Here is a 26,698-nt window from a genome sequence, read left to right as displayed (position 1 = left end):
CAGTCTTCCCTGCCTCATCTGGGAAAAAGCTTAGGCTTGTCTAACACACCCTCCTAGCTGGTCTACGAACCCCACCTACAAATGGCCAAATGGCATCGGCTTCACAGTTCATCCTTAGCATGTCAGCCTCTCTCACTGCTGAACAACCAGAAAGCTTTTCCTTGCACTTACCATGGCCGCTGTGCCCTTTCCCCATCTCCATCCCAATTCAACCCTAGAAGCAAAACACGCTCCAGATGGCAACCCTTCCAATGCTCTATGTAAAGACAAATTTTCTATCCTCCACCCCCAGCCCTGTTTCCCAGGACCATTCCTTAAATAACTTGGTTTTGGGACAACGCTCACATCAGGTCAACTCCACATTAGCAGGGCCTTATAGAAAAACAATACTATAGAACTTCAGGTAAATTTTAACCCAGGAAGTCTCTACCCCGGATGATCAGCATCCCCTGGAAGCTACTGAAAGCTCGATTTCTCATCTCCAGTGAATCAAAATCTTTAGGGATGAATCTCAGGAATCTGAACATTTGTAGAATTTCCCCTGTGATTCTGCTAATCATCCAGATTGGGGAATGACTCAGCCAATTAGTATAGTGGGACTATATGTCTTGATCGTAAGAGTTTTGCTTCTTTGAAAACAATTAAGAGGTATGAAGTTTTAATTGTTACACCAGACTTTAATTATAGGGCAACGTATTGACAACAGGTGAGGACATTTAAGAAGGGAACCAATTATTAAGGTGAATTATAAGTCGTATCTGATGCAAAACGGAGTGAGCTCATTTCCTCAGGAATCAGGGGTTCACAGTGGCTGCTTCAGTGAGAATTCCTGAGAGTAATACAGAGCCTTTCCTTAGGGACACAAGGGGGAAAAATAAATACTTTGAAGCCAATTAAGAAATTCTACTATCAAACACTAGCATAAGTGAATGTTCTTAAATTCCTATTCTCCTTAGCATTCCCAGTCCCTTTGACTGTTTTTGACCTCTTTGGGCCTAGTAATCTGACTGCATCTCTGTGGATGTCAACAACACATTTCTCTACCTAATCTGTAGAGCTACGAGTATGCATGTGTTTAAGTATACAGCTGATTTTCCTAGGCACCCTGTTTCCTGTAACTCATCTTAGAAGATAAATCCCTCCAGAACAAAGACTATGCCTTCAACTTCCTTAATAATGACTTACAGTGAGCATGCAAGTATTGATTATTTGTAAAAATCTTTTGATAATCTCAAACTCTTCCAAAAAGTTGCAAAGGAGGGAACACCTCCTAACTCATTCTATAAGGCCAAAGACACTACAAGAAAACTACAAATCAGTATCTCTTATTAATATTCATGTAAAAATCAACAAAATACTAACAAATCAAATTCAGCAGCGTATTAAAAGGATTATACACCATAACCAAATGAGATTGCCAGAATGCAAGGATGGTTCAATATATGAAAAGCAATCATAATATACCTCATTAATAAAATGAAGCAAAAATCTGATTATTTCAAATATACGGAAAAAACATTTGACAAAATCTAGCACCTTTTCTTGACAAAAACACTCTAACTAGAGGGAAGTTTCTATTAACATAATAAAGGTCATACACAAAAACCCCACAGCTTCCTGGTGAAAAATTGAAAGCTTCCCCTCTCAGATAAGAAACAAGGCAAGGATACCTGATTTAACCACTTTTATTCAGTGCAGTATTGGAAGTTCTAGCCAGAGCAATGAAGCACGAAAGAGAAATAAAAATCATCCAAATCTGGAAAAGGTAGAAGTAAAATTAGCTCTCTTTGTATATGACATACTCTTATGTGCACAAAACTCCTAAGGATTCCACCAAAAACTGCTAGAATAAACAATTTCGGCAAAGATGCAGGAGGCAAAATCAATATACAAAAATCAGTTCTGCTTCTATACACTAACAAAGAACAAGCCAAAAAAGAAAATGAAGAAAACAATCCCATTTACAATAGCATTAAAAAAAATACAATATTTAGGAATAAACTTAACCAAGAAGAAATGAAAGATAATATAAACATACGAAAAGACATGCTGTGGTTATGGATCGGAAGACTTAATATTGTTAAGATGATAATATAACCCAAAGGCACCTACAGATTCAATGCAATCCCTATCACAATTCCAACAGTAACTTTTGCATAAACCAAAAAATCCAATTCTAAAATTCATATGAAATCTTAAGGGACCATCAATAGCCAAAATAATCTTGAAATAGAACAAAAATTTTGAGGCTTCACACTTCCTGATTTCAAAATTTATTACAAAGATACAGTAATAAAAACACTGTGGTACTAGCATAAAAACAGACATATAAACCAATGGAACAGAATACAGCCCAGAAATAAACCCTTGTACATACGGCCAATTGATTTTTGATAAGCATTCCAAGAATATTCAATGGGGAAAGAACAGTCTTACAAACAATGCGGGGAAAACTGGATACCCACATACAAAATAATGACGCTGGACTCCTACCTACTCCACAGACAAAAATTAACTCAAAATGGATCGAAGACCTAAATGTAAGAGCTAAAACTATAAAGTTTAAAAGAACATAGAAGGAAAGCTTCATGATACTGGATTTGATGATTTCTTGGATATGACACCAAAAGCATAGACAACAAAATGAAAAATAGGTAAACTGGCCTGTACCAAAATTAAAAACTTTTGGGCATCAAAGGATAATATCCATAAAAGAGTAAAAAGACAACTCCCAGAACGGGAGAAAGTATTTGCAAATCATGTACCTTTCGAAATGGGATGTATAAAGAACCCCTACAATTCAACAACAAATAAACAACCCAATTTTTAAAAATGGACGAAGGACTTAAGACCGTTCTCCAAAGAATATATACAAATGGCCAATAAGCACATGAAAGGATGCTCGATAAACTAATCATCAGGAAATGCAAACCAAAACCAAAATGAAATACCCTTTTACCAGTCAGGATAGCCACTACCCTTCCCCCCTGCCCACCACCAACAAAAAAACCCACAGAAAGTATCAAGTGTTGACAAGGACATGCAGAAACTGGAACCCTGGTACATGGCTGATGCAAACGTAAAATGGTGCAGCTTTAGTGGAAAACAGTATGGCAGTTCCTCAGAGTTAAACAGAATTATCATATGATTTAGCAATTCCTAGTATATACCTAAAAGAACTGAAATCAGGGACTCAAACTGATACTTGCACACCCAAGTTCACCGCAGCATTACTCACAATAGCCAAAAGGTGGAAGCAACCCAATTGTCCATCAAGAGACGAATGGACAAAATGTGGTCTATACACACAATGGGACATTATCTGTCTTAAGAAGGAAATTCTAACACAGGCTATCACATGGACCCACCTTGAAAACATTAAGTGAAATAAGCCAGACACAAGAGGACACATATTGTATAATTCCGTGTATATGAGGTCAAATTCATAACGATAGCAAGTAGAGGGGCCAACCTGGTGGCTCAGGAGGTTGGAGCTCCATGCTCCTAACACAGAAGGCTGCCAGTTGGATTCCCACATGGGCCAGTGGGCTCTCAACCACAAGGTTGCAGGTTCGACTCGACTCCCACAAGGGATGGTGGGCTGCACCCCTTGTAACTAAGAACGGCAACTGGACCTGGAGCTGAGCTGCGCCCTCCACAACTAAGACTGAAAGGACAACAACTTGACTTGGAAAAAGACCTGGAACTACACACTGTTCCCCAATAAAGTCCTATTCCCCTTCCCCACACAAAATAAAAGATAGCAAGTAGAAAGGGGGTAACTAGAGGCTGGGGGAGGGGGAAGAGGGAAGAATGCAATTTATTATTTAATGGTATACAGTTTGGGAAAGTAATTCAGCATCACTTAATTATACTTTTAAAAACGGTTAAAATGGTACATATTATGTTATTTGTTATTTTTCACAATAAAAAGAATCTTTTGATAATGACAGCCATGGTTAGGAACCTGGCAATGAGGTCATACCTATCTTGAAACCTGATCTGCTACTTTCCAGCTGAGTGACTTTGGGGAAATTAACCTCTGAAGAGCTTTAGTTTCCTCGTTTGTAAAATGAGGGTATCACTACCTCATAGAGGTTGCTGTCAAAATTAACATTTTTTTAAAAAGTGAAATGCTAAGTGTAGGGCCTATTGCACTGTCAACTCAAGAATGATGGGTTGTTATTTTAGCAGCTCTGAGACAAAGGTAGTAGGTTATCTTAAAAAAAACATAAATGAAGAGCGGTGGAAAAGTTTTAAAGTACATACACAGGTATCAGATAACAAGGGAACTTGAAAAAACAAGAGGCCAGCTTTTCAACAGTTCATGAAAAACTCTCTTGAACATAGAAAATTCCGTTCATAAAAGTTCAGTATGAAGTGTGTAATACAGATGCTTAGAAAAGAAAATGCAATCTTAGGTCCCCACTGACTAGTCCAGTTCACCTGCTACTATATTGCTCCTAAGAACATTCTTTCAAACATATGGATAACCAAGAGTGCTTCCAGAAGAGGGCTCTCAAGAGGTGAAGAATGGATTACATATAATGGTGACACAGATAACCATTCAAGTTCCTCGATAATGGGACAGGCGACAAGTACTCAAGCACAGGTTGAAATAATCATGTTACAGATTTTATAGGAGCAATTACTATACTGGAAAGAAGGGGTGCCAGGAATAGTGACTTTTAAGGTATCTCGCCCTTCTATGATTCTAAATTTAAATGTTTAAACTTGGGATTTTTGGAAAGACGATTCTACTCCATAAAAACAAATGCCAGGCATGTCCTGATTAAAAATGAGTACATATAAATGCTGTCTTACAGTCATGGAATGCTGTTCTGGGGAAATCTCTCTGGATAACAAAAGTAGTGACTTTGGAGCAAAAGCAGTTAGACAATTTCCAAAGTGTGTACTTCTAATTGGCAAAGACGTTTTAGGCAAAAAGGAAAAAAACACACTTAAAACCCACAGGCACAAATAAACCAACTTTAATAGATATTATTTTGTATTTAGATAGCGCCTTCTTCAAGAATCTTAGATGCTTTACAGACATTATATCTAATTAATCCCCACAACAACCCTGTGAGGTAGGTATTACTCCCATTTTACAAGATAGGGAGACTGAAGCACAGAGGTTAAGTGACTTGCCCAAGGTCACACAGTTAAATTCACTGAAGAGCCAGGACCTGAGCGCCTTAGCCTCCCAGCTCCCAGTTAAATACCTCATGAGAGAATCTTTAATGAAAAGTATCTCTAAAGAAAGTATCAAGAGTAGTATGTTATGAAAATGAGGTCTTTCTACCGCCATCAAGGAAAGAAAAAACCCTATACTGATGGTTAGAGGCAACAAGACCCATATATTACACGTCCTTTTTTCCCTTTTCTTGAAGTCACACGGCTCCTGTCTTAAGAATTCTTCTAAAGGTAAAGTTTCTAAGACAGAAGTCGTATGACTCAGAAGTGAGACTTAATTTAGAATATTTACTTTTAGTTATGATAATTTATAGAAACTTTTATTCCAATATACAAAATATGGGACAGCCATCCCAACAAACATGTACATAGATAGCAATCAGCCACCATTTACAACTTAAACCCGCCCCTCATTTCAATCCCAGCCAACCAACAGACAGCCTCACAATGCTTTCTGCATGGGTCCCTCTTCTTACTACATCCGCATTCTCCCCCCAACCCTAACCCGATATGTTTTTAAAGTAGACTGAGTTTCTGATAAGCTTCCAAACATTTTACTTAGATGCAGCTGCACTCAGTACATGTAAATTGAGAACCATCACCCCAGAGTCCCTCCCCTGACCAACCATACTATTAAATATGGTGTAGATGTGAACAGTGTGTGACTACCATGGAACTCAATAAAAATGCTATAGCTTGCTCTACTATGAAATGTATCCTCGGCTTTTACTGTGGTTTTAAAATGCACAATGTAATAACAAACACAACATAGTATTCCAACACTGTACCTTTAGGCAAATGACTTCATCTATCTTTCTTATACATGCTGTGGCCTGACTCATGTAAAAACTTACTCAGCTTCACTTTCCTCTCCTCTGTACTGAAAGCTACAGAAATACAGCTTTAAATTCCAAGACAATTTGGTTTAAGCCCTCAAAATAAAAAATGTATCCAGGTCCACTGCTATGACCTTCCCACATTCTTGGTTGTGATTCTCTGTGCAATGTTGGTAGATCAGGCAGGCTATGTAATTTGTACAGAACAATTCCAACCAGGTTACCCTGATTTTAGAAACTATACCTTAAAAAGCAATTTGTCAAAATACGTCATGATTTTCTCCCAGCACATCTGTTAAATAGCCCAATTAGCTAAATGACCCTGTTCAAAATATGGTCATGGAACGAATAGGTGAAGTCATTTCCTGAGCTAAAAGATACAAATAATAAATGTTAAGAATAGCAGCAGACAAAAACATTCTTTTTTGTTGTTTTTCATCTTCAACAGTATTAGTAAAATAAGTTTAGAAAATTACAGCAATTAAAAAGAAGACTACTGCCTGAAAAGACTTTGATAAAGAACATCCACAGCCTGATTGCTATTATTCTGAATATATATTCAATTATTTTCTGCAAGTGACTTTCAGCCACTGTCAGAGAACTTACTGATACATGGAAAAGTGTCAACGGTGATAATTTACACCCATTACATGACATATATTACTTCTTAAAACTCCCAACACGAGTCTTAACAAACAAAGTTTAATTTCCAAACACTCTTCCAGCAAGATTTGTAAAGGCGGGGAAGGGAGGGAAAAGGACCTGCTTGGATATTCCTGGTCTACTTCATTAAAATTTGATCTTCAAAGGGCTTGTTAGCAAGCTACCCAGGCTGCTGGGGTTACGATGAACGATGACTTCTTTCCAAGGTAAAGAATGACACTTGAAAATAACATAATCACTATGACATAAATTTTCCAAATATGGCCTCAACTTGAAACATTAGAGTATTTAAGAATTCTAAAGACTGGTATACCAGCACCACACCAGAATTTCTTTGATCATTCCAACAACCATAGGGAATTTTTAATAGTTTCTTATTTTACTGAAATTAAAGCTGAATGAAATTAACTGATTTATGAGCTATAACAAAAGGACAAATATTTAGCCAGAGATATCAGTTCCTCCTGAAAAAGAATATTTACCTCCTCTCATTGCAATTTTTCTTAAGGTATCTTACTGATTTAAAATAGTTTAAAATTCACCTTAAAAATAGAAACAAACAAAAGGACTAGTTAAACTGACAAAAAGTAGTAAAAATACGCTCCAATTTACTGACAGAATCATGGGCACTTCATACAATACTTAGACTCGAAAAGTTTTAAGTAAAATAAATAAGGAAAAAAATTATAATTACAAAGCCAGTCTTTCCCCTCGGGGAAACAAAAAGCCACCTTTGACCAATTGTTCCCTACATATACATATACTGTATATTATTAAAAGCTTCTTCAGAGAAGCAAAACATATTTGTCTTCCTGGCACTGGATTCTAGCATCTGTTAGTTTTTATTATCATCAGGAAGGCAACTGCAAGTGTTGGGCCCAAAAGTATTTCTGGTTTATGCTTGAAAAGACCACCAAACATTCTTTCTATACATAATTCAACCCAGGCAAATTGACGCAGTGTGTTCACTATCATCTCCTTAAATTATCAGTATCACCCGGCAAAGATTCCTCTTCTTTCTGCTGCACCCCCAGGAGTTCAAATCATTATTGGTGCCATTAATAAAGAGCAAATGCATGTCAATTACTGGAAGGCTGTTTTGCAAGAGGAGCTGCTATCTCTGATTTCACTTCCTTGTTGTATGGAACTGCACAGACAGCGTGATACCTGAGCAAATAAATCAACTACCATGATAGGAAGAGCTTGTTAATCCACAGTCTTTGCTTTATTGTGTGCAAAGTGTGCTACTGCCCCCTGAGCTTCCTGCATTTCTCTTTTCTTGAAAAATCAGTGCTTGATCCTTTCCAAAATAACCAGAGAAGAAATGAGGCAGAAATCTCTTCATCACGGTTCCCCCTCAGTCCCGAGACTGATAGAAAAGGATGTAACCAGACTCAGAGTTCTTTGAGATATCTGATGTCAACCCGTAGAATTCTTCAATAGCTTGTGCATCTATTTTCTGTGAGGCAAAATGTAAACATTAGTACATAAATGAGTTCCTTGAACTGCTTAAATCCAGTAAAATCTTCGACATTTCTTAGAAACATGCCCTTCATTTTCTCATTTATAAAACAGCTCTGCACAACCAGAATGATTTAAATTAAAAAAACTGATAATAGCAAGTGCTGCTGAGAATATGGAGCTCTCATACATAGATGGGGGAATGTAAAAGGATACAGACACGTTGGGAAACGTTTAGCATTATCTTCTAAAGCTGAGCATACAACTACCCTTTGATCCAGCAATTCTATTCCTAGGTATTGGCTGAAATATATGAAACCACTAATTGGCAATTACTTGGGATCTACCGTGTTTCCCAAAAAATAAGACCTAGCCGGACAATCAGCTCTAATGCGTCTTTTGGAGCAAAAATTAATATAAGACGCGGTCTTATATTATATTATGTAAGACCCGATCTTATATTATAGTAAAATAAGACCAGGTCTTACGTTAATTTTTGCTCCAAAAGACGCATTGGAGCTGATTGTCCAGCTAGGTCTTATTTTTAGGGAAATATAGTATGAATATGGCAACTTCATATGGTCCAACCTAATATATACCCAAGAAAATAAGTGCGTATGTCCTGCAAGACTTGTACAAGGATTATCAAGACAGCTTTATTCATAATAGTCAACAAGAGACAAAGAGCCAAGTGTCTAACTTGATATATTCATGCAATGGAAAATTACACCCCAATGAAGAACCACTACTACTACAGGCCGCAAGAACGAATCTCACAGATACAATGATGAGTGAAAAAAGCAGACACAAAAGAAGTCATACTTGATGAGTCCATTTATACTCAAACATAGGCAATATTAATCATAAGGATAAATAAAAATCAGAGTGGGGTCCAGGGGATGGTGGACAGAGGTGAGGAAAGCTGTGGGTGCTGACCAAGGAGAGGAATAAGGAGCTTGCCGGGGTGCTGAAAATGTACTGTATCTGGATCTGAGTGTGGGTGTGCGTGCGTGCCTGTGTGCGTGCGTGCCTGTGTGCGTGCGTGCCTGTGTGCATGCATGCCTATGCGTGTATGTGTGCCCATGTAAACTTTGAGTGCCTGCTTAAGATTCATGTAATTTACCATAGGTATGCTGTAGCTTGACAAATTACTTCTTCAATAATAAAATATTATTTAAAAACTAGCTGTCACTGAAAGCTTTCTCTTGTTTTATTCTAAACATTGTAAACGTTAGCTGACAATTCAAGCACTGGGACTGGATGTTAGGGAGTATGAAGTGGGAATTAGATTCAAATCTGAAGACCAAGACATTTGTGTAATATTCATCGCCTGTCTTCTATGAATGAGAAGCTGGGAGGAAAAAGTGAAGAGTAAAACACACACACACGACTTTGAAGGAAAATAAGAAATGAAGAAACTACTTACTTCTACAATATCGTCATCAAACAACAACCAAAAATCATGACTCTTAACTATTGCAATATAATGGCCTCGATTGGGACCACTGAAACAAAAAGAAAGAAAAGTTAATTTTATAAACTGTTTATTGGTATTACTCTTCTATGCCCTAAATTTCATGTGCTATAAAGTAGAAAAACCAAAACAGATAAAAATACTCCGTATTCTTTACCCCCCAAAATCAAGCTACATTGATTTCAACTGGCATTCAATTTTAAAATCAAACAATTAGTACTCTACTTTGAGATACAACCAGTATTCTATTTATATAAAGGTAACTATTAAAATTCTTTGTCTTTGTAATAATTTTTAATCATTATTTTTTAAAATAATTTTCAAATTTGCTTCTATGAAAGGTTTAAATAAAAATCTCTAGTATTTTTGGTAGGGGGCGGGATCACATATTTTGCAATAAACGGACTTAATCACTGGATTCAACCCTCAGATCTACATTCGGTTGTGCAGGAACACGCCGCATGCGCACTGATCACTAAGCCGACTCTCACCACCAGCCCTCCCCCCACGCCCCCACGCCCCTCCCCCCACGCCCCCCCACGCCCCTCCCCCCCGCCCCACCCCGGCCCCCCGGCGGCCATTACCTTCCACAGTGAACCACAACAGCAACAAGGTCGTACATTCTATCAGGATTGGTTGCATCGCCTGAAGTGTTAAAGAGACGAAGTTCTAAAGGAAACACTACCCGGTAAGAAAGTTTTGTATATCGATGAAGTTGATCCATATATTTAAATCTCTTCAGATGTAGAGCTAGAATCATGGGCAGTTTTTTAACTTTCATCCTATTAAAATAAACATGAAAACAAAATTTCATAAAAGACATTCACCAAGTCTTTAAAAAAATGATCAAACTTTATGATTCAATTACCAAGCGGTTAATGGTCAGTTTTAATAGCCCAGCACTACCCACTTTTGCATATTTCTACCAATTATTTTTATACTGGCAAAGCAGTATTCTGAATGTCTCAAGACTACCCCACCCCACCCATCATTACCAAACCACATAATTTGATTCAGCATTTGACATGGCTTCAAGACTAACGGAATGGCATTAGTCTTGGTTAAGAACTCTTTATTTTTGAAATATGATAAGGCTAAATGTATGTGATGCCTATGACTGGTGGAGGAAAAACCAGTTCCTTAAAACTGCCAGTTCCTTTGGATGTGAGTGGAGACTGAAATCATTGGTTCTATCAATCTATGTAATTAATAACAGATTGAGAACAGGAGACAATGAGAAGAGCATTGAAGACCATTCTTCTACTAATGGTGTTTGCCAGAGAAGAAATCACTCCATATGAAGAATAATAATTACATGTATCCTAGAAGGCGAACAAAATAATTGGGAAATTTAGGAGTTAAGTTTTTAATAGTGAAACACAGGCTACGCTTAACATTCTAAATAATGTTTATTATGCTCTTACATGCTATTTCTCCCTGAGGTTACCTCTGCTCTCCTACTTCACATAATGACTGTCTACTCTGTTAAAGGCTCAGCTTAAATGTTACACCCATTGGTACAAATAACTGCTCTCTTCAATTCTCCATCAGCACTCTACAGATTCCCCTTATATATGTACAGTTTATTACTCTATAAAGTATTTAGATGATTATGGGTCTTTCTCTTCTTCTAGGATCTGAACTCTTGGCAGGTCGTAATCATTTTTTCCATTTTGTTATATTTCTCCTCTAGCTAGCAAAATGCTTGGCACACGATAGATACTTGACAAATGTTGCAGAACTGAACTCTCTGTGTATGCAGTGAAGCAAAACACTTTTCATAATTAAAAAATGAAATTTATTATGCCATTGCCTCTAATGAAGTTAAGAAAATCATTTTATAGCATTATACTAAGATCTTAAATGTGGTGGGAATATTCTGGAAATATTTACTATTCTACTAACCTGGCCTTTGAAAAACATTTGTGAAAATAAATATAAACAATTGTTCCTGGAAAGCCATCTAGCAATATGAATTAAGAGCCTTTATGGCTTTTACCTCAAGTAATCTCATTTCTAGAAATTAAATATATCTCAAATATAAGACTTACGAGAAAAATTTCCTTCTCTAGTTATTTTATATCGTGAAAAATTGGGAAAATCCCCACTATTCAACAATAGGAAATGCTGAAATAAATTACAGTGCAAATATAACAGGATATTAAACAACTTCAAACAATGGTGATGGTGAAAGTTTCTAAATGGCATGGGAAAATACTTGTGGAAAGTAAAAAAGTAAAGATGTAAAATTATATAACCAATAATCCAAGTTTATATACACCAGATAGTTGATTAAACCCATGTAGTTTCCAAAACAAATTCTTTCAAAATAACAAAAACAAAGTATCCTTTGAAAATTTTCAGTGGAGTATATAGATCCAAAAGAATACTCTCAGCATTACACGAGTATTAGTGAAATAGATGGTCGTCAGTTCAGATTAGGAAGAGGAGACAGACATGGCCTGGTGGTTAGGAAAAATGTGCTTTTAGAAATGAAGCAAGAGCAAAGGGGAAAAAAGTCCAAATGGAGAAAAAACATCTAAAGGCTAGCTTATAAAATATGTTCGATCAGACAACACATGAAGAATGAGTCCTACTGGCAGAGTTTAATCCCAGAGGAACATCAGCTACCACAAAGAAACCAAATGCTTGTGGGGAAAAACATGACAAAGTCAAACAAAAACATTGTGGAGCCGTATTTTAAAGATGATGATGAGACTACCTTACAAAATTTTCCTCATATTAAAATGGTTCAGGAAGAAGAAAATTGCTTGGACACCCATGTAAGGAGTAAGAAACTCACTGTGTAGATTTTACAGCAGCAGCAAAAAAAAAAAAAAGTTGATTTCCTACTCAAAACACCAATGCCATCAATATACCAAAGAATGTGTAGGATTCTGATTTTCCTTCCATTCAAAATTGTGTGGAGAGGTTACATTAGGGAGCTCTTGATCTCTGTCATTGTTTTTTTTTAAAGTTGTCTTAAGATGTAATGTTTTTACAAAAAACAAATTATGTTGGGAAAAAAAGTAGAGAATATTTTTTCCTTATAAAGTTTGATCTAAACATTGATTTTATCTTCTGTAATCTAACTTATAAATCAATTTTCTATTTAAATTTTTAAATGGCATTTACCCCACTACACAGTGATCAAAATCTGGATAAATTTGTTATACATCCATTTTCTTGCTTTTACATCTTTAAAACAATAAGGTGTGCTCATTTTGCACTCTAACTTAAGAAGTATTTACCTTTCTTGATAATATCTATTGTAATTTAAAACTATTTTAAAAAGTAGGAGGATGGAAAAAGACAAACAGTAAGTCAGCTGGCTTTGGCTGATACTAATTTCAGACGAAACAGACTTCAAGATAAGGAATGTTACTAGAGATAAGGAGGGATAGTTAATCAAGAGGACAAAATCTTAAAAGTATATGCTCCAAATATCAAAGCTTCAAAATTTGACAGAATTAAATAAACAGATGAATGTATAATCAGAGTTGCAGTCTTCTCTCACTAACAAGAAATGAGTAAGCATAAGGAGGATATGAACAACCAAATCATGGATCTAAATGACATTTATGGAACACTCCATCTCAAACTACAGAATATACATTCTTTTCAAGTACAACTGGGACATTCACCAACGTACTAGACAGTGGAAGAAGTTTCAATGAATTCCAAAAGACTGAAATCATAAAATATGCTCTCTGACAAACAGAAAAATACCTAGAAAATTCCCAGAGTATGCAAACTAAGCAACAAACTTCTAAATATCCATGGGACAAAGAGAAAATTATAAGGGAAATTAGAATAGATTTTTGAAATGGATGATAATGCAAACACAACATGTCAAAATTTGTGAGAATACAGCCGAAGCAGCATTTAGAGGGAAATTTATAGCTTTAAATATTTACATTAGAAAAGAAAAAGGATATAAAACTAAAAATCTAAGTTTCCACCTAAAGGAGCTAGAAAAAATGGCGAATGAAACCCAAAGCAAGCGCAAATAGAAAAGAACAGAAATCAGTGAAATAGAAAACAAAACAACACAGATTCAAATAAGTGGTAAAATTCCAGCAAGGTTAATCAAGGGGGAAAAAAGAAAACAAAATGGCCAATATCAGAAATCACAGGCAGCCTATCACTATAGATTCTACAGACACTGAGAACATAAGAAAGTACCATGGAAGACTATTCAGCAAAAAAAAGGAATGAACCACTGATACGTGTAACCACTTGAGTAAATCTCAGGGAATTATGCTGAGTGAAGAAAGCCAATCTCAAAAGGTCACATACTGCCTGATTCTATTTATATAACATTCTCAAAATGACAAAATGACAGAGATAGAGGAGAGACTAGTGGTCCCAGGAGTTAGGAGTGGGGCCATCTGGGATGGGGTGTGGGTGTGGTGTGCAACCACAGGTGAGATCACGCACAGAGGAGATGGGGGCAGTTCTGTATCTTGACTGCTGTGGTGATTACATGAATCCACACGTGGTACAAGTGCACAGAACTGCACACACACATAAACAAATGAGCACGTGTAAAGCTAGTCAAATCTCACTAAGGTCAATGCTGACTGTACTACAGTTATGAAACAGGTTCCCCTTACGGGACGCTGAATGGAGGTGCCGCGTGGGGCCTCTCCTTACTATCTCTGTGCTGTGTTTACAATTTCCTGTGAACCTATAATCATTTCAAAACACAAAGTTAGAAAAAAAAGATAAGGGAATAATATTATGGATAACATTATGATATTAGGTAACTTCAATGAAAAGGACACATTTCTTAAAAAAACATAATTTACTAAAACTGAAAATAAGAAATAATAGAAAATGTAAATGGTCCTGTGTTTGGAATCAAAGACTTTCCCCCTTCTTCAAAAGAAACAATAGGACCAATGAGCAGCACTGGTGAATTCTATCCAACATTTAAAGAAGAAATAAAACCTATCTTGTACAAACTGTTCCATAAAAGAGGAGGAGGGAATGATGTCCAACTCATTTCTGAGGCCAGCATAAACCCAATGCCAAACCCTGACAAAGGTACTACAAGAAAATAGAATTACACAGATGTGAAGTATTTCACAGACGTGAAAGTCATCAATAAAACATTGCAAACTGGATCTAGCAACAAACACATAAACCCCACTTGGTGATGATATAAAAGACTAACTGAATTGATGATTTTTTCCTTAAATTCTTTCTAAAGATCAGTAACTGTAAAAATAAAATACAGAGACTCCTTTATATTCCTAAACTAAAGTAATAATAAATATGTAAGGAGCATTTAGAAATTAACATAGCATATTTCTCCTCCAAAAGAGAAACATCCTCACCCCAGCCTAAATTTTCCAGAAATTTTAGATCTCTACAGAAAACGTGTGCTGATCAATAATGTGAATTCTAAAAACAAGCACGTCCTCTTCCAACCTAATCAAAGTACTTTCATGTGAGACTAGGAATGAGTAGACTACAGTATTACTTTCTTAGCAAAAAAGTTACTGCACGTCTTACTATCAGGTAGCAAACTCAAATAACGGCAGCAGCCACTGTAACAGGAGGTGGTGGGGCTGTGGTGATGAGAGAGCATGGCCTCCCTATTTGGGGCGCTGTTCCCCCAGAAGCAGACCCTGTGACAAGAAGTCATCTGCCCAGATTTGTCCAGGCGGTGGTCCTGAGTGGAGTGAGGGGAGCAGGGAGGGAAGGAAGCCGGGTAAGGGGTCCACCGGAGGCCAAAACCCAGGGGCCAGTGTCCCCCGACTCCCCCAGGCAACCCCTGGGCTGTGAATGTCACTGCAGACTGCTCTTGACCCCCGCAAGGGCAGCTGGGCTTTCAGACTCTTGTCCACCTGTCAGTCAGAGGCGAAAGAAATTCCCGGAAGTGTCCTTCTGCAGTAGTCCAAGGGGAGCCCTCCAAAGAAGGGCCAGAAGTGAAAGCGTTCCACAGGAGTGGGGGCAGGGGGAGGCTGAACTGTCTGCACCCGCGTCCTAACGGGAGCACCCACGACTCCGTTGCAGGACACCATGGAGTGCAGGCCTTCCTGCTGGTCGCTGGTTTTTTCCAAGAATAGCCAAAAATCATTTTTCAAATGAAAAATTCCCATTTGTATAAACTGTGTGAGCCAAGCAAAGAGGTCTATAGATTGAATTTGGTCCAGGGGCACTAGTTTGCAAACTGAGAGAAACTGAATATCCCAGCACAAGCACATACGAACTTACTAAAGTCTCTGAGAAGTCTTGGCTACACAGAAAAGCTTAATAATTGTACAGACATAAGATTCCACACTCTCATATATTGTAATGTCAATAAGGACTGACCACACTGAGGGATGAGAAGGGAACAGAAAGCTGTGACTAGACGTGAGGAGGACACTAGGAGACGGGAGACGTAGCACTGAGGACAGCTCCACAAGATGACAGAACCTGACTCTGGCACGGGTTACAAACGCAGGCCAGGCCAGTGGATGGGTGAGGCCAGGAGTGCCCCAACCACAGACGGAACAGGGCACCGAGCGCCATCAGGAGGCGCTGCCAGGTATGAGCATCCACCTGTCAGAAGACAGAAGGACCCAGACAACCAGAAACATCGGTGGATTCCGGAGGAGTCTAACAGGTGTGTGTGTGTGAGGGGGGGAGGTTGCTATGGTTTGAACATTTGTACCTGCCCCCCAAATTCATGTTGAAATCCAAATGCCAAATGTGATGGTATTAGTAAGGGGGGCTTCTGGGTGGAGCCCTTAGGAAGGGGGTTCATATTAAAAGAAAAACCAGAGCTTGCAAGCGCCCTTCCACCATGTAAGGACATAGTGAGAAGGCACGGGCTACGAGTCAGGAAGAGGGTCTTCATCAGAACACGACCACGCAGGCGCCTTGGCCTTGGACTTCCCAGCCTCCTGAACTGTGAGAAACATGTCTGTTGTTTATAATCCACCAGCCTCGGGTGGTTTGTTTTAGCAGCCTGAGTGGACTGAGATGGGCGTGTGAGCCAGGGTGGTTGGCACGTTGGCTACAGTATGGCAAATACCTATTGCTGCCAAGATCCTGACGTGGTATGTACCATACAGGTCACCATGACCAGCAGCTGGGTACAGAGGAATAAGATATGGACCCAGTTATGAAAATGGAGCAAAAGAGAAGGACTGGATCTCAGGAAGACGAAGGATCTCAACTGCGAGATCGAGGGCAGACAGATGGACGTGAAGCCATGACAACTCGACGCTGAGTAGCCTGGGCACCACAGGAGTCTCCTTCAATGCCTCATAAGGACAGGTCTGGGCCTAGAAGTGGGCCGAGCCGAATATGGAACAAAGGGAGAGTACAGCAAATAGAGAGGAAGGATGTGTAGGCGAGGAGCCAGTCAGGCTGGCTTGGCTCCCAGTCCACGGTCACTCATCATCAGATCCCACTCTAAGTGAGAGAGGAGTGACAGAAATATTGCTCCTTCAAATCTCGGCACCATTCCCACCTGAAGGCCCAGAGGACGGGAACACCGCCTGAAAGCAAGCTACCAAGTCCTTTCTCACTCCGGTTCCCCAGGACCTCCCTCCACGTCACCCATTTGCTCTGTCCTCCCACTGCATACACGTCTATGGCTGGTCTTTTGCCTGGACTGTGCTGTACACAGTTTAGTAGCTATGCTGTATAAAAGGAGTCTCTGTGCAGATACTGGGAAAAGCTAGATAAAAGAGCCATTTCTTCTATTCCGTAGCTCCTCTCAGAGTCTACAATATGAAGCATGAATAAGTAACTATGAATGAGGAAATGTTATTATACAGCAAACCCATTTGATCAGGGACTCCTTATCTTATGGCACATTAATAACATTTCCAGAAATCGTTCATCAGTTTTCCAGACTGAAACTCTTTAAAGACACTGTCTTATAGTAATTCAAACAGATATATCATGAATGAAAGCCAAACTTCACATGTGGTTTTTTATTATTGTGGTAAAAACCCGTAATAAACGTGACACCTTACTCCTTGTAAGTCTATAGTGTTAGCTCCAAGCTCCTGCACAACACATCTCCACACCTTTTTCTTCTTGCAAACTAAGTGAACAATTCCCCCTTTCCTCTCCCCCAGGCCCTGGCAACCACCATTTCACTTTCTGTTTCTAAGAACTTGACTACTTTAGATTCCTCATAAAAGTGAAATCATATAGAATTTGTCTTTTTGTGACTTGGCTTATTTCATTTAGCGTAATGCACTCGAAGTCCATCCTTTGCCTATTTTTGCTTTGTTGCTTATGCTTTTGGTATCATATTCAAGAAATCACTGTCAAATTCAATGCCATGAAGCTTTCCTATTTTTTTTTTTTTTGATATTTTTCCCCCTAGGAGTTTTATAGTTTCAGGTCTTATGTTTAGGTCTGTAATTCATTTTGACTTAACTTTTGTGTATAGTATTAGATAAGGGTCCAACTTTATTCTTTGCATGTGGATGTCCAGTTTTCCCAGCACCATTTGCTGAAGAGACTATCCATTCCCTACTGTGTTGCTTTGGCACCTGTGTTGAAGATCATCTGACCAGCTAAGTGAGGATGTATTTCTAGGCTCTTCTGTTCCATTGGTCTGTATGTCTTGATGTTACTACCACACTGCTTTGATTACTGTAGCTTTGTAACATGTTTTGAAGTCAGGAGGTATGTAGGCCTCCAGCCTTTTTTCTTTCTTAAGATTGTTTGGCTATTCAGAGTCCTTTAAGATTCCTCACACAAATTCTGAGGGGTTTTTTTTCTGTCTCTTAGAAAAACAGCATTGAGATTTTGATAGGGATGTCACTGAATCTGTTAGATTTGCTTTAGGCAGTATGGCCATTTTAATAATATTACATCTTTAATATGATTCACTCTTCCAATCCATGAATACAGGATACCTTTCCATTTATTTGTATGTATCTTCTTTAATTTCTTGCAACAATATTTTACAGTTCTTAGCGTACAAGTCTTTATTCGCCTCTGTTTAAATTTATTCCTAAGTATTTTATTCTTTTTGATGCTTTTGTAAATGGGGTTATTTTCTTGATTTCCTTTCAGATTGTTCACTGCTAATGTACAGAACTGCAACTGATTTTTGTGTGTGGATTTTGTATCCTGCATCTTTACTGAATTTGTTTATTAGTTCTAATAAGGTTTTTTTTTTTTTTTTGGTTTAATCTTAGTGTTTAAGATCATGCCATCTGTAAACAGAGAGAATTTTACTTCTTTTCTGATTTGGAAGCCTTTAATTTCTTTTTCTTGCCTAACTGTTCTGGCTAGGACTTCCAATACTATGCTGAATAAAGATGGCAAGAGTAGGCACCCCTATCTTGTTATTAATCTTGGAGGAAACGCTTTCAGTTTTTCATTGTTGAGTATGATGTTGGTTGTAGGCTTTTTATATATGGCCTTCATGATGTAGAGGTATGTTCCTTCTACTCCTAGTTTATAGAGTGTTTTTGTCATGAAAGGGTTTTGAATTTGGTCAAATGCTTTTTCTGCATCCACTAAGATGATTATATGGTTTTGATCCTTCATCCAGATTGAAACCTTAAGTCAAACTGACTTTTATTTCTTTAATAAGAACTATGATCCGTATATTCAACACAATCCTATTCTGACACCAGAAACTACAGACTTTTAGCGATAACAGGGACCTTAGAAGTCGACTAGTCCAAGTGAGACCCCAATATATTAAATGGCCCAGTATCGCACTGCAAATTAACAAGAGGGTGGACGCTACATCCTAAGTGGAAAATATGTCATTTCTGTATTGGTGTCTTTCCATGAACTTACATAGTTTATCCTACAATAATACTGCAAAGTCGGAAAATATGTGGGTGGGAGTGTGCATACATTCAAAATATGTTCATCAAAGCACCATAACAGTGAAAAAATGGGAACAATCTGAATTGTTGGATTTAGAGAATTGGTAGATTTAGATTGGTATGTCCATACAAAAACAAAAAACAAAAAACAAAACACTATGTAGCACCTCTTAAGACTGATGTAAAAGTATATTTTCATTGACATGGTTGTAATTCAGTAAGTGGAAAAAGTTGCAAAACTGTATATAAAGTTTGATTCCATTTCAAGAATTATGTGTGTATATACACATGTACTTAAAATATCTAGGATTTATACAAAAATGTTAACAGTGCTTTCTTAAGTGATTTATACTTAACATGTATTTTCTAATTTGTGCACAGAGAACATACATTCTCATGTAATTTAATAAAAGATTTAATATTAAATAATATATAAAATCTCATGTATATCTTCAAAACAAACAGCTTGACTTTGTAGACAATTCCTAATTACTCATGTATGGTCACCTATCATCCTATGTGACCAGTTTATGCTCACAGATGGGACTCCCTCCATCTAACCAATAAAGTTTCTGAGTTACATTCCTCTTGGCTACATTTAGTTTTTGACTCTCCCTTCCTTAACCAACAGTGTTAGGCACTTTCTACAACATTTTCAGGATTAATCTAGTACATCGGCCCCCATGCCTCTAATCAAACTTATTAGAGGTGCTCCAATCATATGCACTAATGGCAGGGAACCCGGAGTAACCTGTTTTGATTACCTTGTCCATTACCAAAATATCTCCCTTCCCAGTAGATGTGTATGTGGCCAAAACAAAAACAAAAAAACATAATCATTTAAAAGTCTAAGTTCTTTCCCTTCCCTTCATGCATATTTCAGTTCAACCATGGGGCCATACAAAGTAGACATCTGTGTAGGCAGGCGAGAGGGGAAGCCCAAGTAGAGGAAGCAACACACCTATATGAGAGAATTGTGTGTGTGTGTATATATTTGAGGATAAGACTGCTCACCTACCAGGGCACTGACCAAATAAGTAAATACATCAGGATAATGGGAGCCAACTTTTATCATCAGAGAAGGGAATCACAAACATTAAAAAGGAGAAAGCTAGGATGAACCCTATGGCGCTGATTCATGGTTTTTCAATACAGACAGACAGACAATAGATAAGTACAGTGCAGGCATGTATGTGTGTTTGTGCAGACGTAAGTATAAACGTACGCATAGCCAGACCCGTTCTCTAGCTCTATTCACTAAGGGGACTCATGAACAGTGACAGCCTAACAGCAACGAGCATACCTGTCCAAAGTCCTGGTTTCTCATCATCACTCCCCTCTCCAGAAGGAATCAGGGCTCCTTGGAGCAATGGCTCACGTCAGGGTCGGGGAAAGGAAAGTGTAAGATGAGCCTGGAAAATCTTACGGTGCCAGAAAGTAAAGAAGTGCTCAAGAATGATGGGTCGTGCCAAAAGGACACAGGAGCTAGCTTCAAGAGGCTCCTGCTAGCCAAACCGGGGATAATTTCAATACAAAAATAAGTCGGAATGGTAATGGATCATAACCCACTGAATGAAACAGGAATCCTTGAATCCACACTGAGATTTTTTAAAATGAAAAAAAAGTCTGATGAGGAATGGGGATATTTAGAATCTCAAAATACCTCCACACAAAATCCTTATGAATTACAAATGGAGAAAAGCACAGCTTACAGTGGAGAATTCTGGAGACATCCCCTTAATCAAGTGTTCAAAGACGAACAGCATCAGTGATGGGATGTGAAGAAAACAGTTAACGTAGCACGCCTCACACAATCCTTAGAAAGGCCTGCTTGCAAGGATGGTCCCCGGGTGACTACTGGGAATCGGATTTAGAGAGCAGTGCCACCATTCCCTGAACGAGAAGGGTGTCTCAAGGTGCCTCACTGTTTGACACACAGTATGCTGTATGCGGAACACATCCTTTCCTCTGGGAGTCAGGGGTTTGGGTACGTGCCAGGGAGAGGGGGCCTAGGTGACCAGCCCCCAGTAAAACCCTTGGGCACTGAGTCTCCAGGGAGCTTCCGGGGCAGACCACATTTCTCCCCCAGGCTGTCACATTCAATGCTGGCGGAATGAGGTGTGTCCTGTGCGACTCTCCTGGGCCAGCACTCCTGGAAGCTTGCCTGGCTTTCCCTTTGCTGACTGCCTTTTCCCCGTCCCCGGTAACGAATCTCAGCTGTGCACATGACTACCTCGCTGAATCCGGCCGGTCCTTCTAGCCAATCACCAAACCTGGCAGCTGCCTTGGGGAACCCCGACACGAGACAAACCACAACCACGTGCCACCGAAGAGGCTACAGGAAGATCACAGCATCACTTCTGTGAGATTCCCCTCCAAAATATGGAACCTGAATCTAATATGAGAAAACATGAGATGAACCCCAAGAGAGACATTCTACAAAATAACAAATGTAATTTTGAAAGTGTCAAGATTATTAAAGTCAAGAAAAGACTGAGGAACTGTTCCAAATGTAAAAGACTAAACGTAATGTGTGATTTTGGACGGGACCCTCTTTTCTAAAAAGGACATCATTGGGACATCTGGTGACAGATTCTAAAGTCAGGTCTGCGATAACAAGCACACGTCAATGTTACTTTCCTGACCGGGATGGACATGGCACGTAGGAAAACTCCCCTGTGGGGAGGACATAGCTACTAAAGTGTCCAGATCATGGGACATCATACCGGGACCGCACTTTCAAATGGTTTAGGGTAAAGAAGCATTTCTGGTGCTGTTCCTGCAACTCTTCTCTGAGCCTGAGATTGTTTCAAAATGCAAAGTAAAATAAGGATGACGATGACAACGAATGCATTCCTTGGTACCAAATTCGCATCTTTATCTACTAAGAGAAGGTACAAAATCCTGTGTAAGAACCGAAGAAACTCGGGTGGACTCAGAAAAGTCCCTTTGCCCTCACCAAGGAAAAAGTTTACATAATCAAGAAATCTCCAAAGCCAAATATTTTACCTGATTATTAAACAATCACTAAATGCAGAAAATCACCTGAGGGTGCAGAGTTGAATACAGTTTATCTAGTAATTACTTAATAAGCCTTAACTTGTCGGTGATAAAATTAAGAATTTTTACTCAGTGTAAATTTTCACAGATCACTTTCAGCTAGAAAAGCCCATCTACAACATCCATTGCCAAAGAATCACTAAAAAATTCCAAAGATACTAAATTACCGTTTGTGTGCTTCCTGCTTGCTGCGACATTCTTCACAGTAGTATTTGTATTCACTGCACAGAGTTTCTGTGTTGCTAAAACCCCTGTGTAAAATTCAAAATAAATTTATTTTGTCCACACCAGAAAATCATGTCATCATTTAGAAATATTCTAAACCAAAGATATTCATTAACGTTCACAATAAATAACGCTACACTTACCTTAAGCAGTGAGTAATTGATGTGTTTTGTTCCACGTCAACAGAAAGGTCTAAAAAATCTTCGTCTTTGCTGCTTATCTGTAAAAATAGGGAATTACTTTTGAAATCTTCAAATATCAGCAAACCACTGTTCAAAAATGACAGAATTAAATACACTCTAATATTAGTACTAAGTGTACGAAGAATTCTTTTTCCCCAAGTTCAAAAGAAAATGACTTGATCTGGATTATTCAAAAGAACACTGAATAAGTAACTCTCATAATACGTACAAGCAAAACCCCACATACACCTGTGGCAGATTCTCTTACTGGCAAAGGCCAGTACAATGTGAAACTCCATTACTTTGCAAAATCTTGGTGTTACTGTAAAGCAGGAAATAAATGGTACCATATACACCAATTCTTTAAAAACATAGGCCAAGATTTAATGACAATGCTTGGCAAAGGACATGACACTCATATTGTTTTATCTTTTAAGAAAATACTTTAGACCAAAATGCCAAATCACAACCTTTATTTATGACCTTTTATTTCTCAAGAAAAATCTAATATGAAATTCTGTTTGACTTACGGGCAAATCACCTTATAAAAAATGGTTATTACTTATTCAGTTGAACTGGATTAGAACAGAACCTTAGACACCGATTCTCCTTGCTATTCCCTTCAATGACTGTCTGCCCAAGGTGAGCATGCAATAGAAGATAAGTCTGACTCAGCTCCCCTCTCACCCACAGTGGCAACACACCCAACAGAGTGAGTGCTTTCCTGTTTCAATACTGCATCGGTGTTATACACTCCGTTTCACCAGCCTACGATAGATTATGTGGCTAGACGTACATTAGATACTTATGCAAATCTGGGTAAACAGGAGAACGTGCATACAAGGTATAGTGACACTACAAGACAACTCCTCTGGGTCTCCAAACATTCAGTAAGAAACAAGGGCGGAAGACAAGGAAGCGGGGAAGGGAACACAATGTGCTTAAGGAAAAACAATTAGACCGGTGCTTTAAGGAAGTGTGGGGAGTGTGACAAGAGGCAGTGTAGGCTAAAGCCAGCTCAGACAGTCTTCATATCAGATCAGACACGATCTGATGTTTCTCAGCATGAGGTTTGTGATTCTCAGACATTGCCTCGGAGCTCTGTGTTTTAAATTTTCCTTTTTACGGGAACATAAAAAGCCTGACGTAAGGATCTTCTGGATGTATCTGAGTTACTATGTTTATGTTCACACTGTGTTGGTGCCAGGTGATCACCAAGTGGGGCAGTATTTAACTTTCAGAAGTGTTTGTAAACATGTCTGATTGTTGTTGGACTGCTATGTCCCAATGTGAGGTCACACCCAGCATCTGGGAGATAACAGGTCTAAAATTCACGGACAAGTCTCAGCTGGAGAGCCGGACTGGGGAATCAGCAGCCCAGGTGGTAATGAAAATGGTACATGACCCTCCCGCTTCCCCCAATGCAGAGTGAGAGGCAGCCCAAAATGAAACCCTAGAGGGTACCTACCTTTAAAGGACAAATGGAAGAAGAAAAGCCAAGGAATGAGACCAAGAAGAAAGCATCACAGAACAGAGAAGAACACCAGAAGGGGTGCTGTTACAGAAACCAGCCTCCTACCAAAAGGGGTATTAACAACTGCATTACTAAAATCTGCCATACAAAGCACTGTCTCCTCCAGGAAGCCCATCCGGAACCTTTGCAAACGCCCACTCCCGCCTGGGCTGCTCTACCGTCCTCCGGCTCCATGGCAGCTTGTGCTTGCTGGACCATACACACTGTACTAGAACCGCCCGACTAGTTGTGGATGGGTCTTTACCACCCTGTGAGCATCTTGAGATGAGAAATGATATCTTATTCATCTTCTACCAACCTCTACTCATCTTCTGCCTGACATAACTGGTAAACAAATGTTTGTACAAAACGAAATGAAGAAACAATACATACTTACCCTTGTGAAATTCTGAATTTCATCTCTCAAGCTTAGTTTGATAAAGCTAGATCTTTAGGTGGGTACTAATAATCATCTCCTAAATAAATGGCAGCTTAGATTTTGAGAAAATAGCCTCAATTTACACCCTTAATTCTAGGGAGACTACCTGCAAATACATATTGCAGGCCACAGGAGGGCCTAGTGAAGAATGGGTGGACAGATCCCTATTGGCAGGGTTACTACAAATCAAATTAATAAACATTTGCACAATAACAAGGACAGCTGATAGAACTCTCGCCTTCAAAAACATTTAATCCCCAATGCTCACACCCCCAGTCTACAAAGTAAACTCCATCAGCACAGCACCCCAAAGACCTCCACGCAGGGTCCCAAATCTACCCTGCCAGCTTCACCTATTACTGCATTTCTCACCATCCTCATAAGCAAATCCAACTATTTTCTGTTTCATTGAAAGCTGAATTATAGACATCTTCTAACACAGACCAAATTTCATTACCCTAAACAATAAGCAACTGCCAAATTCTCTGATTTACACCTACTATTCCAATAGAAAGACTGCTTCAATAATTGGGTAGCATTTCCTAAAGCTTAGAATTCAGTTAAGATAAAAAAGGTTTTTTATAAGACATATCAAAAAACTCATGTTAAAATGACTGAAGCTGATAAGAATGAATAAAGATAAGTATTGAGCCCAATTCCCAATATCAAACATTGACCAGTCAAAGCCATGACGGCCATTAACTGGCAGTGGCAGCAATGAACAAAGCCCACACCAAAGATACCCTCCTTAATCTAACCCCAAACAGCTTCACAGGTGGTTAGAGTACTTAAGCTTATACCTCTCACCTGATCTGAAAGAGGCTCACCAATAAAACTCTATTTAGAAAAGAGAATTTTATTTATTTACTACTATTGTGTCCATTAATTAAAATTACACTATTGACAATGACCAATCTGCAAATACCAGGTTATAGTTAAAAGATCAAGCCCTAATCAATAGTCAATAGATCACTCATTGTTGTGGGTTATGGTTTCTATTTAAAGACCCTAATTTTTTTTTGGGGGGGGGCGGGAATGAACCAAAAGGATCACCATTTGCTTTAAAAAAAACAACAACAAAAAAACAATGCCATTTACATGAACACACACATAAAAAAGAAATACTTAAATGTAAATCTAACAAAATATGTACAAGATTGATATGAGGAAAACCACAAAACTCTAATAAAAGAAATAAAAGATGTAAATAAATATACAGTCCATGTTATGTGGATACAACGACTGAATACTATCAAGATATCAGTTCTTCCCAACTTAATCTGTAGATTCAATTCAATCCCTATCAAAATCGTAGCACATTATTTTGTGAATAATAAATCAGTTTCTAAAGTTTACATGGAGAGGCAAAAACCCAGAATACCCAACACAATATTAAAGAAGAACAAAGTCAGAGGACGGATATCCAACTGCAAGGCTCACTATAAAACTATGGCAATCAAAACAGTGTGGTATTGGTGAAAGAACAGACAAACAGATCAATGGAATAGAACAGAGAGCCCAGAAATACACCTACACAAATATAGTTAACTTTGACAAAGGAGCAAAGACAATTCATTGAAGAAAGGAATCTTTTCAACAAACGGTGTTGGAACTGGACATTCACATAGGGGAAAAAAAAGAATCTAGACATAGACCTTCCTTACACCTTTAAAAAAATTAACTCAAAATGAATTACAGTCCTAAATATAAAATGCAAACTATAAAACTCTAGATGACCTTGGGTTTGGCGATGACTTTTTAGACACAACACCAAAAGCATTTAAAAAACACCAACAGCATTTCCATGAAGCAAAAAACTGGACTTTACTAAAATTAAATC

The 26,698-nt window shown here is 38.5% G+C and overlaps 1 protein-coding gene across 2 annotated transcripts in view; it reads right to left on the bottom strand.

The window, feature by feature from the left end:
* Nucleotides 1–4,969: 4,969 nt before the first annotated feature.
* USP12 (ubiquitin specific peptidase 12) overlaps nucleotides 4,970–26,698 on the bottom strand; it is an 80,955-nt gene continuing 59,226 nt past the window's right edge. For both annotated transcript variants that reach the window (XM_081046809.1, XM_081046810.1), the window contains 5 exons: nucleotides 22,868–22,944; nucleotides 22,667–22,750; nucleotides 10,215–10,412; nucleotides 9,583–9,661; nucleotides 4,970–8,154 (listed from right to left, as the gene is read on the bottom strand). In XM_081046809.1, the coding sequence (XP_080902935.1) occupies nucleotides 8,053–8,154; nucleotides 9,583–9,661; nucleotides 10,215–10,412; nucleotides 22,667–22,750; nucleotides 22,868–22,944 (540 nt within the window). In that variant the 3' untranslated portion in view covers nucleotides 4,970–8,052. The remainder of the gene's footprint in view (nucleotides 8,155–9,582; nucleotides 9,662–10,214; nucleotides 10,413–22,666; nucleotides 22,751–22,867; nucleotides 22,945–26,698) is intronic.

This window comes from Rhinolophus hipposideros (assembly GCF_964194185.1).
Source record: "Rhinolophus hipposideros genome assembly, chromosome: 4".
NCBI classification, from domain to species: Eukaryota; Metazoa; Chordata; class Mammalia; order Chiroptera; family Rhinolophidae; genus Rhinolophus; species Rhinolophus hipposideros.
The sequence above is the reverse complement of the archived record's forward strand: the minus strand, read 5'-3'. Positions and strand labels throughout refer to the sequence as shown.